Raw genomic sequence first — 13003 nt, 5'->3', positions numbered from 1 at the left:
TATCATCTGCATATCGCAGGTTGTTAATGAGTCTTCCTCCAATACTGATGCCATGTTTTTCTTCATATAACCCAGCTTATATTGACAGGAAATTGCCAGAAATTCAAACTGGATTCAGAAGAGTTCTGATGTTGGGTAGGTCTTGGCTGAAAGCAAAGAATACCAAAAAGCAATTTACCTGTGTTTTATTGACTATGCAAAAACATTTGACTGTATAGATAATAAAACACTGTGTATAACAATGGAAATTCCAGAACACTTACTTGTGCTCATGAAAAATTTAGACAGAGACCAAGAGGCTGTCTGTCATTTGAGCAGAACAAGGGGACACTATGAGGTTTAAAAGTAGGAAAGGTGTGAGTCAGGGTTGTATCCTTTCACCATATTGATCCAATCTATATGCTGTACAAATAATCCAAGAACCTGGACTATATGAAGAAGAGTGAGGCATCAGGATTGGAAGAAGACTGATAAACAACCAGTAATATGCAGATGATACAACCTTTCTTGCTGAAAATGAAGAGGACTTGAAGTACATACTGAACCAATATTCAACATTATGGAAAATGAAGAAACATTGAAATTATCAATAATTTCATATTACTTGTACCCACAATTAATGCCATTGGAAACAGCAATCAAGAAATCAAATGATGCATTGCAGTGGGAAGAGCTGCTGCAAAAGACTTCTTCAAAATCTTTAGAAAGTAAAGACGTCATGCTGAGGACTAAGGTGTGCTTGATCTAACCCCTGGCATTTTCAATCACTTCATACACATGTGAAAACTGTACAATGAAAAAGGAAGACTGGAGAAAAATTGATGTATTTGAATTATAGTGTTAATGAAGAATATAGACTATTTCATGGATTTCCAAAAGAAAGAACAAATCTGTGATCTATGTTGGAAGAAGTACAGCCAGAATACACCTTACAAGTGAGGAGGGCAAGACTTCCTATCATGTACTTTGGACATGTTATCAGTAAGGACCAGTCCCTAGAGAAGGACATCATATAGAAAGTCAGTGAGAAAGACACAGTCCCTAAGTGAGATGCATCGACGACACAGTAGTTGCAACAACGGACAGAAACATAGCAACAATTCTGAGGATGGTGAAGGCCCCAATAGTGTTTCATTGTGTTGTACATAGGGTTGCTGTGAGTCAGAACCAACTTGGAGGCACCTAGCATCAAAGTTGGAAGGATATTGATGCTTTTTATTTATTTATTTATTTACTTACGTACTTACATACTTACTTACTTACTTACTTACTTACTTACTTACTTACTTACTTACTTATATTCTCATCTTAATTCAGTTAGAACCTCTTTCAGTTCCCTGTCAATATATGGTTGCAAACTCTTTTGAGTTATCTTTAGCAAAATTTTACTTGCAAGGACATTAATGATGTTATCTATTGATTTCTGAATTTTGTTATGTCACATCTCTTTTTAAATGTCATAAATACAGATCTCTTCCAATTAATTTGCCAGATAGCAGTCTTAATGTCTTGACATAGATGAGTGAGTTCCTCTGGTGCTGCATCAGTTTGTTGAAAGATTTCGGCTTGTATTCCATCCGCTCCTAGAGCCTTGTTCTGTGCCAATGCCTTCATTTCACTTTGGGCTTCTTCCTTCAGTACCGTTAGTTCTTGATAATATACTACCTCTTGAAATGGTTGAAAATGGACCTTTTGTGTTGTTGTTGTTACAGTGACTCAGTGTATTTCTTCCATTTTCTTTTGATGCTTTCTGCATCATTCAATGTTTTGCTCACAGAATCCTTAATATTTCAAACTGAGGCTTGATTATTTTTTAGTTCTTTCAGTTTTTGAAATGCTCAGGTTTTTCTTCCCTTTTAGTTTTCTAACTCTAGGTCTTTGTACATTTCAGTATAATACTTGACTTTGTCTTCTTGATCTTCCCTTTGGAATTTCCTGTTCAGTTCTTTCACCACCTCATTTCTTCTTCTTCAGTATACAAATGTCAATTTGTATACAAATTTGTATACTGGAGAAAAAGTTTCAGTCTTTTTGGTCTTCTAAATGACAATTTGCTTTCATCTTGCATTATATTCTTCATGCCATTCCACAATTCTTCTGGTCTTCAGTTATTAGTGTTTTTTTTTGTTGTTGTTGTTTTAAAGTTTTTTGGTGAATTGAGTGATAGTTTACATGGGAGAACATTGGCCTTACACCATTGTTTCATTGCAATGATTACAATCTCCTCCATGCATCATCATTCAATAATATTTACTTTCATTCCCTGTTTGTTTGTTTTTTTTTGGGGGGGGGTGTACACAGAAACATTCAGGAATATATAATAATTTAAACAACCAAAGGGCACATTCTGAAAGCCTGATTCCTGGTCGCCAGCACCCAGGCCCTCTCTTCCATGAGTCCAGAGTGCTCAGTTGCTCCCTCGCTCCATGCCCTCATCTCTGCCTCCATCTGGTGTCACTGCTTTTCTGGATAGGGTCCTGCACTCTACTTGTGCTCTTCTCTCTTGATGGTCTTAGGGTCCTCTGTTTCTGTACTGTAAGATTAACTATTTTCTCATTTTTTGTTACAAAACATCTACCTTTACAATTGTGACAGTCGCAATTAGTCACGATAACAATTAATCACTATTGCATCATAAGAATCTTATCCCCATCTCATTTCAATATACCCCTCTAGACAAGATGGAAACTATTCAGTGGGGACTGTGATTTCTCACGCACACTCTTAAACTGAACTCCCTCATGAAAACTTGTAAGCCAATCTCTTCTTGCCTTTATTGCCTCATTTTAGGTAGCCGATGTGTAAGTTGCCTGTCCCTATCTACCCTCTATACAGAGGAGATAGGATTAATATTTGATGTGAAGACTCCTTCCCTCTCAGCTGGTATATAAGTACAGGTCAAGTTCATCAAATTGTAGCAATTTGCACTCATTTTCTCGATCAAAAATATATACTTTTATCTTCCTCTAGTCGAGTTCTGATTATCAAGCCACCGAGCCTAGGTCAAATGGTACTATCTGAAAGTTTAGGCATTCTTGTGCATCTCCCCTCACTTCATATCAGTCAGACGCTTCACTTTCAGCTCTAGCCCTCCATGGCTATGTCCTTGTCCATGGGCTCAGGAGTCCTCAGGTCTCACCACACTTTGGACCAACCAACACTTCCTCTTCTTTCTCTCATCTCCAGGTCGACAGTAGTCTATGGAATGTGGTTGAACTCAATCCATTTCTTCATTGCTGTCTTTCCACCTCTTCCACTCACCAGTAGACCAACATGGTTGCCAGCAAGCTTACATGCCTGTTCATGTGTTCCCTTTGAATTTCATTCTTGGAGGAGAGTTTGTCCTGCAGTAACTTGATTGCTTGTCTTGATGGCTCCCTAGCACACAATGTGCTTATTGTAGTAGCAAATCATACTACTGTTTTTGTTTTGGATTTTTCCTGCTGATCTTTCTTTGAAGATGCATCTTGCATTGCTCTAGCTGTTTCAGGCTGGTCTGCTTGTCCTTTCTTGTGGGAATGTTCCACCTCAGAAGATTCTGGATGAAACTCAGAATTCCACCTAAGGTCCTATACACTGCAAGAATCCTATTTCACTGGGCAAGTTCTAGAACTCCTTTTAGGTATTCCAAACAGTTATAGGCAGAAGACAGGCTTACAAGCTTTCTGTAATCATGTCTTCCAACATTCTTTTCTAACCCACTCAAGTGTCTATTTTACAATAGTAGGCAAGGGAAACCAATAGTTACAAGTCAGTCAAGCATCTTTACATTATTTTCCCTCTTCAGACTATGCCTCAATTCCTGTATCACAGAGCCCTGTTGTTCCAAGGTTGTGCATACATCACTATTTGCCTCTGTCCCATTCAGCCCATGCAAGGCTGACTCAGGGTTCTCCTATCTTCCTTGTTCTTCCACTCCCTTCCCCTTTGCCCTCCCCAACACCTGACTATGATGTGTCTACCCACTATCCATTGCTCTACCATCTTCTCCCTCCACCTCCCAGCCCCTGACCCCTACCACCACCAGTAACCAACAAAGAATTTGCCCCCTCCTTTTAGCACAGGTATCTTTTCTTAAGCTTTTACAATAATGGTTTTATGCAGTATTTGTCCTTTTGTGACTGACTAACTTTATTCTTCTTGGATCAACTATCAACACTCACAGAAGCAGCAGTCAAGAAATCAAACGACATATTGCATTAGGCAAATCTGCTGCACAAGACCTTTTTAAAGTATTGAAGAGAAAAGATGTCAACTTGAGGACTAAGGTGCACCTGACCCAAGCCATGGTATTTTCAATAACCTCATATGCATGTGAAAGCTGGAACGTGAATAAGGATGACCGTAGAAGAATTCATGCTTTTGAGTTAAGGTGTTGGAGGAGAATACCGAAAGTGCCATGGGCTGCCAAAAGAACCAACAGATCTGTGTTGGAGGAAGTGCAGCCAGAGTGCTCCTTGGTGGCCAAACTTTGTCTCTCATACTTCAGACATACTGTCAGGTGGGACCAGTTGCTGGAGAAGGATGTCATGTTTGGAAAGGTGGAGTGTCAGAGAAAAAGAGGAAGACCCCAACAAGATGGATTGGCCAAGTGGTAGCATCGATGGACTCAAGCATGGCAATAATAGTGAGATTGCCCCAGGATCGGGCAGTGTTTTGTTCTGCTGTGCATAGGGTTGCTATGAGTCAGTAGCAATTCAATGGCACCTGACAACAACAACATATTCCATTAACTTTTCCCTCCATTTGAAACAGTCTATTTTATCCTCTAATCTACCTGACCTCCTCACCACATAGATCTCTGTTCCTATGTGTTTTGATCATAGACTGGCCTCCCACAAATTCATTTTTATAGTTTTGTTTGTTCTCGACTCTTCCATTGTTGACTGAGTTTCTATTGTTTTGATCATAGACTGACCTCCCACAAATTCATTTTTATAGTTTTGTCTGTTCTTGACTCTTCCATTGTCGACTGAGTTCCCAGTGGTGCTGCTGCGTATGTCAATCTCTGGTTGTTGTCTGTTCTTGTTGATTTTCATTCCAAAGAACTCCCTTTAGGATGTTTTGGAGCATGGGGTTGGCTTTGACAAAGTCCTTAGCTTCTGTTTATCCAGGAATTTTTTTTTATTACACCATGTATTTGATTGACAGCTTTGCTTGGTAGATGATTCTTGGTTGGCAGTATTTTTCTTTCTGGGTTTTATATATGTTTCACCACTGCTTTCTTGTCTGCATGGTTTCTGCTGAGAGGTCAGAGCTTAGTCTGATTTGCTTGCCTTTGTATGCAACACTTCTCTTTTTCCTATCTGCTTTCAGGATTCTCTCCTTGTCTTTGATTTTGGAGAGCTTGATTATTATATGTTGTGGTGATTTTCTTTTGGGATCTATCCTTCCTGGGGTTTGTTGAGCTTCTTGAAATGCCTATCTTTTTGTTTTTCAGGATGTTAGGGATATTTTCTTTCAGGAGCTCTTCAACTATCTCTACTGTGGACTTGTGTGATTCTTTCTATTCTGGAATGTCAATAATTCTTAAGTTATTTCTCTTCATGTTGTCCAATCTGAATCTTAGACTTTCTTCAGATTTTTAAATTCATTTTTTCTGCTTGCTCTTCTATCTTAGCAGTATTGAGAGATTTGTCTTTCAGCTCACTACTTCTGGCTTCCATCTCTTCGATTCTACTCCTTTGCTTTGCAAGTGTATTTTCCATTTCTGATATTTTATTATTAATCATTTAGACTTCTTTTTGAAGTTTTGAATTGTTTCAAATGCTGTATTTGTCTTATATGATTGTTCTTGTAGTGCCTTCCTGACTTCCTCCTTATTTTTCACAACCCATCTCTGGTGCATTTACATGCACCTCATTATCACTCTCCTGAATTCTCTCAGGCAATTCCCAAGCTTTCCCTCATTCCAGTGGGAAGTCTAGGTCTACCTGCAGCTCATTTGTTGCAGTTACTCTATCTTTTTATTGAACATGATGATAGCCCATCAAACAACATTTTACTTTTAAAAAAGTTTCCATATAGTAAAATCTACAAATCTTTAGTGTACCATTTGACGATTTCTGACAAATGTATATACATATGTGACCAAAACCTTACCAACATACAGAATATTATCACCACTCAGAATATTTCCTTGTAATCCTCCCAGGCTTCCCCTTCAAGACCAAAGTCAACTGTTGTTCTGATTTATTCATGTTTCTTTAGTTTTTCCCATTCTAGAGCTTCATGAGCAGTCTTATACAAGTCTTTTGGGGACATACAGTGTATATGTATACTTGTACAGTGTTTTAAATTTTTATTTATTTGTTTTTATTCTGAGAACATTCATTGCATGACTAGACGTTGAAAACTTTAATATGAACTGGATGCCGCAACAAGCTGCTATCTTTGGTTTAGGTGTTGTTCCTTCATGGAATCCATGCCTGAAATTGCGGTATACAATTTTTAGGTGTATCATTCGACCAGTACCAGTGGTATTTCATCTTTTCACCTTGGTGCTCCACTTATACTTTCTCTTGTGCTTGGCAGGGTAGCAGCATTGGTAACAGGTTGATTTCTGAAGATGGTAGGCCTTATAGCCACAATGGCAGCACAAGGTTTGAGTCTTATTGTGCCGCTTTCCAAACATGATGTTCCCTTCGTCATCTCACTTCTGCTGTGGAGACTACAAAGCTCTTGTATTGTGTTTTATTTATTCAGCAGAATGTTACTTAGGTTCACCATGTTGTTGCACATATCTGTGATTTCTTTTTCATTGCTGATTAGCATTCTGTTGTATGACTATATTCCCGTTTAGTTATCCACTCTTCCATTGACAGATCTCTGGGCTATTTCCAGTTTTTGAGTATTATGAATAAAGCAGTTATAAGTGAGCAGTATTATACAAGTCTTTTTGGGACATATGTTTTCATTTCTCTTGGGTAAAGTTGTAGGAATTGTTTGGTCAAACATAAGCATATGTTTCGTTTTACTAGGAACTACCAGACTTTTTCTCAAAGAGTTAGTACCATATTGCATTCCTATCAATAATGTATTGTTGTTGTTAAGTTTCTTTGAATCAGTTCCAGTCATACTGACCGTAGATAGGTTTTCTGAGGAGTGGCTGGTGGGTTTGAACAACCTCCAGCCCAAGCCAATAGGCTCTTAATAGTACTTTGGGGTATTTAGTACTGCTGTCTGGAATGCAAGAAATTGTTATACTTTCTCCACTACCAGTCTAGAGGAGTACCGATGTAGTGCTGGAGGATAAGCACTGGACTGCTAACCACAGGTTAGAGGTTCACACTCACCATCTACTCCTCAAAAACTCTACACAGGGTTGCTATGAGTTGGAACCAACTTGAAGGCACTCGGCAACGACAACTACTCTAGAAAAACTGGTGCTTAACTGCTTTTCTTTTCTGTTTTCATTGTCTTTGTAGCATCACTTATGGCTATATAAAAAAAGAGAAGTTCCAATAACTTCTTGGGACTTACATTCTGTATCTTCACCAACATTTTGTGCCGTCAGTCATTTTTAATTTTAGCCAACCTGGTGCGTGTGTAGTAGTGTCAAGTTTTTTAAGTTGCAGTCTGCTGATGACTAATGATGTTGAAATGTTCATGTGCTTATCTTCCTGTATAATTTGTCTATTCAAATCTTATGTCCATTAAAAAAAATTGAGTTGTTTTCTTTTACTATCGAGTGGCAAGTGTTCTCTGCATATTCTGGATTTAAGTCCTTTGTCAGATAGTGTTTTGTGAGTATTTTCTCAGTCTTCATACCCCATTCTGAGCGACTACCATCACATTCTGAATCTTCCTCTTTTATTACTTCTACAGTTTTTGCTACTTTTCTGGGTCTGGTGTACCTGTATGCTCGTCACCTGTACTTTTTTGGATATTCAGAAGCTGCTAAAAAAAGGTAAGAAGATCCCCAAAATAGTGCAATTAGGTAAAAAGTAGTAGGATGGAGTCTGTATTTGTTTCCCATTTAGAGTCTGGATTTGTTGCTGTTAAGTGCTGTTGAGTCAGTTCTGACTCATACAGAGACCCAGTATAGCATTTCTGAGGAACAGCTGGTGAGTTTTAACCACGTATGATTAAAATTGACCTTGCAGTTCAGTGCTTATTCTACAGTTCCATACCAGGACCCTGGAGTCTGGAGTAGTGAGAGATCTTCATGCTACCAGGAGTCCTGGTATGGTAAGATAAGCACTGGATCACAAGCAAGGTTGGTTTAAACCACTAGATTGGGTGTTCAAACCCATCAGCCACTCCTTGGAAACCCTATATAAAGGTCACTATGAGTCAGAACTGACTCTATGGCACTTAACAACAACAACAATAACACCAGTGGTTATGGATGGAATTGAAATCCATGTTGTCTGAAGCCAGACACAATTGGAAATGCCATGGGAAAATGTAAATATGAAATTATACATGGAATGTGCATTCCTTGACAACTGCACTTAAATCCTTGCAAAATTTCACACTGTTTCCAAACATTTGCCAAGGAAGTAATCCTGCCCAGTGTTGAGATTTCTTTGAATGTTCAAAGAAGCCAATTAGCTTTTCTGATTAGACAGCCCATTTCATTGAAGTGTTGAGTCAAACTTTTCAAATGGCAAAAATATGCAGTTTTTTTTTTTTTTTTAAATAACAAAAACATGTTCAGGGCAGTGCCAACAATAACTCACCATCTTCATCCTTCTCTCCCTGATGTCTGCAGGATGACTGGTTTCCAGTTGAGTTTGGGGACTCTGGCTGTGCTGACTGTCCTAGGCACCTTGGGCATCGCAAACAGCTTTCTGGATGAATACTTGGACCTTAATATTGCTAAGAAACTGAGGCGGCACCTCTAACCATTTTTACCTCCCTGCATCTTAATGCTTATAGATTCTCTAATACTTAATGATATCAGTCAGCTAAATTAAAAAAATAAAATTTCTATTTTGTTTGTCTTGAAATGACTTTGTAAAGACACCAACTTTAGAGAACATTCTTCTAGTTTAATTGTTTAAGAACGGACTTGTATTTGGGGGAGTTATGTCCATCTCACCAGCTGTGTATGCTGAGTCCAGTTTTAGAGGTGCTTTTTGAGGTAGTGACCACTTGTTTCTGGACAAAGCAGCTTGACAGACCACTCTTCCTGTGAACCCTACCAGAGCTTGCCTTTCAGAACTGTCTCTCTTGAAGACACATGCTGATAAGCCTTCTTCATTACTTTATCAGGCTAAGACTAAGGGTAGCAAGAAAAAGAGACACATCTACAAATAGAACAAAGCAAATCAACTCTAAAAATGTACTTTATGAAGAAAAAACAAACAAACAAAAAACATCGCATTTTCAAGGAACCATCTGGATCCAGAGACCAGGGCTAAATGAACAATTTTACCCTTAGGGAAGGGAAACAGGGTTAGGCTATAGAATCCACTGCCCATTGTGTATCTTGGGGCTTGGGAGACTGTTCTGGCCATGGCAAGCAATCATCCTCTGCCATAGTAGAGACAACCCTTCTTTCCTTTATTCATCTAAAAAATGGGACTAGTTCCACTCCCCAATATTCAAGGACCTTACCCATAGCCATCAAGGTTGATTCTGACTGAGAGCAACCCTATATAGGCTGTCTGAGACAGTAAATATTTATGGGAGTAGACAGCCTCATCTTTCTCCCACAGAATGGCTAGTGGGTTTGAACTGCCAATCATGCAGTTATCAGTCCAATGCCTAACTCAAAGTGCCACCATGTAATCCACATTAACATCTGGAAAAGAACCCTGCATCCATTTTTCCCAATGAAAACTGAGTGACTTTGAATGTGAGAAACTATTGACATTTCTCTTTTTTTGTAGGTACAAATGACATTATAAAGACAATGAAAACTGAAAAAGAAAGACACCAGTGTTTGAAGGAAGAATAGTAGTGGAGATGATGTAACAATCTCTTGTGTTACAAATGTTGTTGCTCAGTTCTGTCAAGTTGGTTTCAACTCATAGCGACCCTGTACTGGGTTTCCAAGGAGTGGTTTGAATCACTGACCTTGCAGTTAGCAGTTCAGTGCTTATTCTGCAATGTCACATCAAGACCAGTGATAAATACCCCAAAGTACTATTGAGAACCTATTGGCTGTGGCCTGGGGCTATCTGGACACTAGGTCAGATTCCTGTACTCATCTAAGAGAAAACTGAAGAGTAAAAATGACAAAGCAAAATGAAAAGATTAAGGGCTTGTTATATAAATAGGAAGAAGTGCAGCCAGAGTGCTCCTTGGAGGCCAGGATGGCCAAACTTCATCTCTCATACTTTGGACATATTGACAGGATGGATCAGTTGCTGGAGAAGGATATCATGTTTGGTAGGGTGGAGGGTCAGAGAAAAAGAGGAAGACCCCCAGCAAGATGGATTGGGAAAGTGGCAGCATCAATGGACTCAAGCGTGGCAACAACAGTGAGGTTGGCCCAGGACTGGGCAGTGTTTTGTTCTGTTGTGTATAAGGTCGCTATGGGTCAGTACCAACTTGATGGCACCTAACAACAACAACAGCAATTCAAATAGGTGAAGCCTTGTTGGCAATTACCAACAACAACCCACCCAGGGGCACCTTGGGAGAAAGACTTGTTAATCTGCTCCAGTAAAGATTGTTGTTGTTGTTATTGTTAAATGCCGTTGAGTTGGTTCTAATAGTGATGCTGTCTAGGGTTTTTGAGGAGCAGCTGGTGGGTTTGACTTATCACCAGCTGCTTCTAGGAAACCATAGACAGGTTGTAGTTCAAACCTACCTTGGGACCCAGTTCATTATCCTGCAGCACCATGCCAGGACTTCAATAAAGATTGCTGTTGTTGTTGTTAAGTGCCATGGAATCAATTCTGGCTCATAAAAACCTGCAGCTCTTGTAGGGGAGTTGAGGGTTAGAAGCAGCCCTGGTGGAATAGTGAGTTAAACATTGGGCTGCTAACTGCAAGGTCAGCGGTTCAAATCCACCAGCAGCTTCTCAGAAGAAAGATGAGATGGTTTCTATAAAGATTTCTGGTCTAGGAAACCCTCGGGGGAGTTCTGTTCTATCCTATAGTCACTATGAGTCAGGATTGAACTGATGGCAGTGGGTTTGGTTTTTGGTTTTGGAGGTTGTTGTTGTTAAGTGTCATCAACTTGGTTCTGACTCATATTGACCCTATGCACAACAGAATGCACCATGCTCCCAGTCATTGCTATGTGTGAGTTCACTGCTGCTGCCAAGCATCTCTTTGGGAATCTTCCTCTTTTTTGCCAACCCTCCACATTACCAAGCATGATGTCCTTCTCCAGGGACTGGTCCTTCCTAATAATTTTTTCATAGTATCAGAAGCAAAGTCTGACCATCCTGGCTTCTAAGGAGCATTCTAACTGTACTTCTTCCAACACACATTTGTTTGTTCTTTTGACAGTCCATGGTACTTTTAATTGTTTTCTCCCACCATAACTCAAATGCATCAATTCTTCTATGATCTTCCTTATTCATTGTCCAACTTTCACATGGATATGAGGCTATTGAAAATATCATGACTTGACTGCCTGTGCAGCTCCATTGCATTGCTCCGTGTTCTAGCCGATGATAATTTGGAGTTCTTACTAAACAACATGGCAGACATTGACAACAAAGAACAGTCTGAACTTGATCAAGATTTGAATGATGTTGAAGAAATAGAAGAAGAAATTGGTGAAGAAAAAAAAATCAAAACGCATCAGCTGACTGTTCAGATGGTGCAAAATCCTCAGATTCTTGCAACTCTTCAAGAAAGACTTGATGATCTGGTAGAAACACCAACAGGATACATTGAAAGCTTGCCTCAGGTGTTAAAAGACAAGTGAATGCACTTAAAAATCTTCAAGTTAAATGTGCACAGATAGAAGCCAAATTCTATGAAGAAGTTCATGATCTTGAAAGAAAATATGCTGTTCTCTATCAGCCTCTATTTGACAAGTGATTTCAGATCATCAGTGCAATTTATGAGCCCTCAGAAGAAGAATGTGAGTGGAAAGCAGTTGAGGAGGATGAGATTTCAGAGGAGTTGAAAGAAAAGGCCAAGGTTGAAGATGAGAAGAAAGATGAAGAAAAAGAAGATCCCAAAGGAATTCCTGAATTTTGGTTGACTGTTTTTAAGAATGTTGGCTTGCTCAGCGATATGGTTCAGGAACATGATGAACCTATTCTGAAGCACTTGAAAGATATTAAAGTGAAGTTCTCAGATGCTGGCCAGCCTATGAATGTTGTGTTAAGGAGTTTCACTTTGAACCCAATGAGTATTTCACAAATGAAGTGTTGACAAAGACATATAGGATGAGGTCTGAACCAGATAATTCTGATCCCTTTTCTTTTGATGCACCAGAAATTCTGGGTTGTACAGGGTGCCAGATAGATTGGAAAAACGGAAAGAATGGTACATTGAAAACCATTAAGAAGAAGCAAAAACACAAGGGGTGTGGAACAGTTCGGACTGTACGAAACTGTTTCCAATGACTCTTTCTTTAATTTGTATGCCCCTCCTGAAGTTCCTGAGAGTGGAGATTTGGATGCTGCTGCTGAAGCTATTCTTGCTGCAGACTTTGAAATAGGTCACTTTTTGTGTGAGCATATAATAATTAGTGTTATACTTTACTGGAGAAGCTATTGAAGATTATGATGATGATTACGATGAAGAAGGGGAAGAAGGAGATGAGGAAAATGATCTAGACAACAATGAAGCAGGATGGTCTACCTTCTGCTTCCCTGGAAAGGATGAATTTTCATCATTTGACAAGTGTATTTGAATTTTTTTGTTGTTGTTGTTGTTAGTTTGTTTTTGCAACCTAAAATAAAAATGTCAAATATTAAAAAACAACAACAACAACAACAAAAAACATACATATCATGAATTGGGTAAGGCATACCTTAGGCCTCAAACTAACATCTTTATTCTTCAACACTTTAAAGAGGTCTTGTGCAGCAGATTTGCCTAATGCAATACATCATTTCACTTTTTGCCTGCTACTTCCATGA

The 13003-nt window shown here is 39.1% G+C and overlaps 1 protein-coding gene and 1 pseudogene across 1 annotated transcript in view; both read left to right on the top strand.

Annotated features, from left to right (window-relative positions):
• MGST2 (microsomal glutathione S-transferase 2) overlaps nucleotides 1-8849 on the top strand; it is a 51361-nt gene extending 42512 nt beyond the window's left edge. Inside the window, exons 4-5 of the mRNA XM_006872234.1 lie at nucleotides 7828-7909; nucleotides 8717-8849. Of these exons, the coding sequence (XP_006872296.1) occupies nucleotides 7828-7909; nucleotides 8717-8849 (215 nt within the window). The remainder of the gene's footprint in view (nucleotides 1-7827; nucleotides 7910-8716) is intronic.
• A 2755-nt stretch (nucleotides 8850-11604) lies between these two features.
• Nucleotides 11605-12774, top strand: LOC102813747 (annotated as a pseudogene).
• Nucleotides 12775-13003: the final 229 nt, after the last annotated feature.

The sequence above is a fragment of the Chrysochloris asiatica genome, unplaced genomic scaffold (genome assembly GCF_000296735.1).
Source record: "Chrysochloris asiatica unplaced genomic scaffold, ChrAsi1.0 scaffold00187, whole genome shotgun sequence".
NCBI lineage: Eukaryota > Metazoa > Chordata > Mammalia > Afrosoricida > Chrysochloridae > Chrysochloris > Chrysochloris asiatica.
The sequence above is the reverse complement of the archived record's forward strand: the minus strand, read 5'-3'. Positions and strand labels throughout refer to the sequence as shown.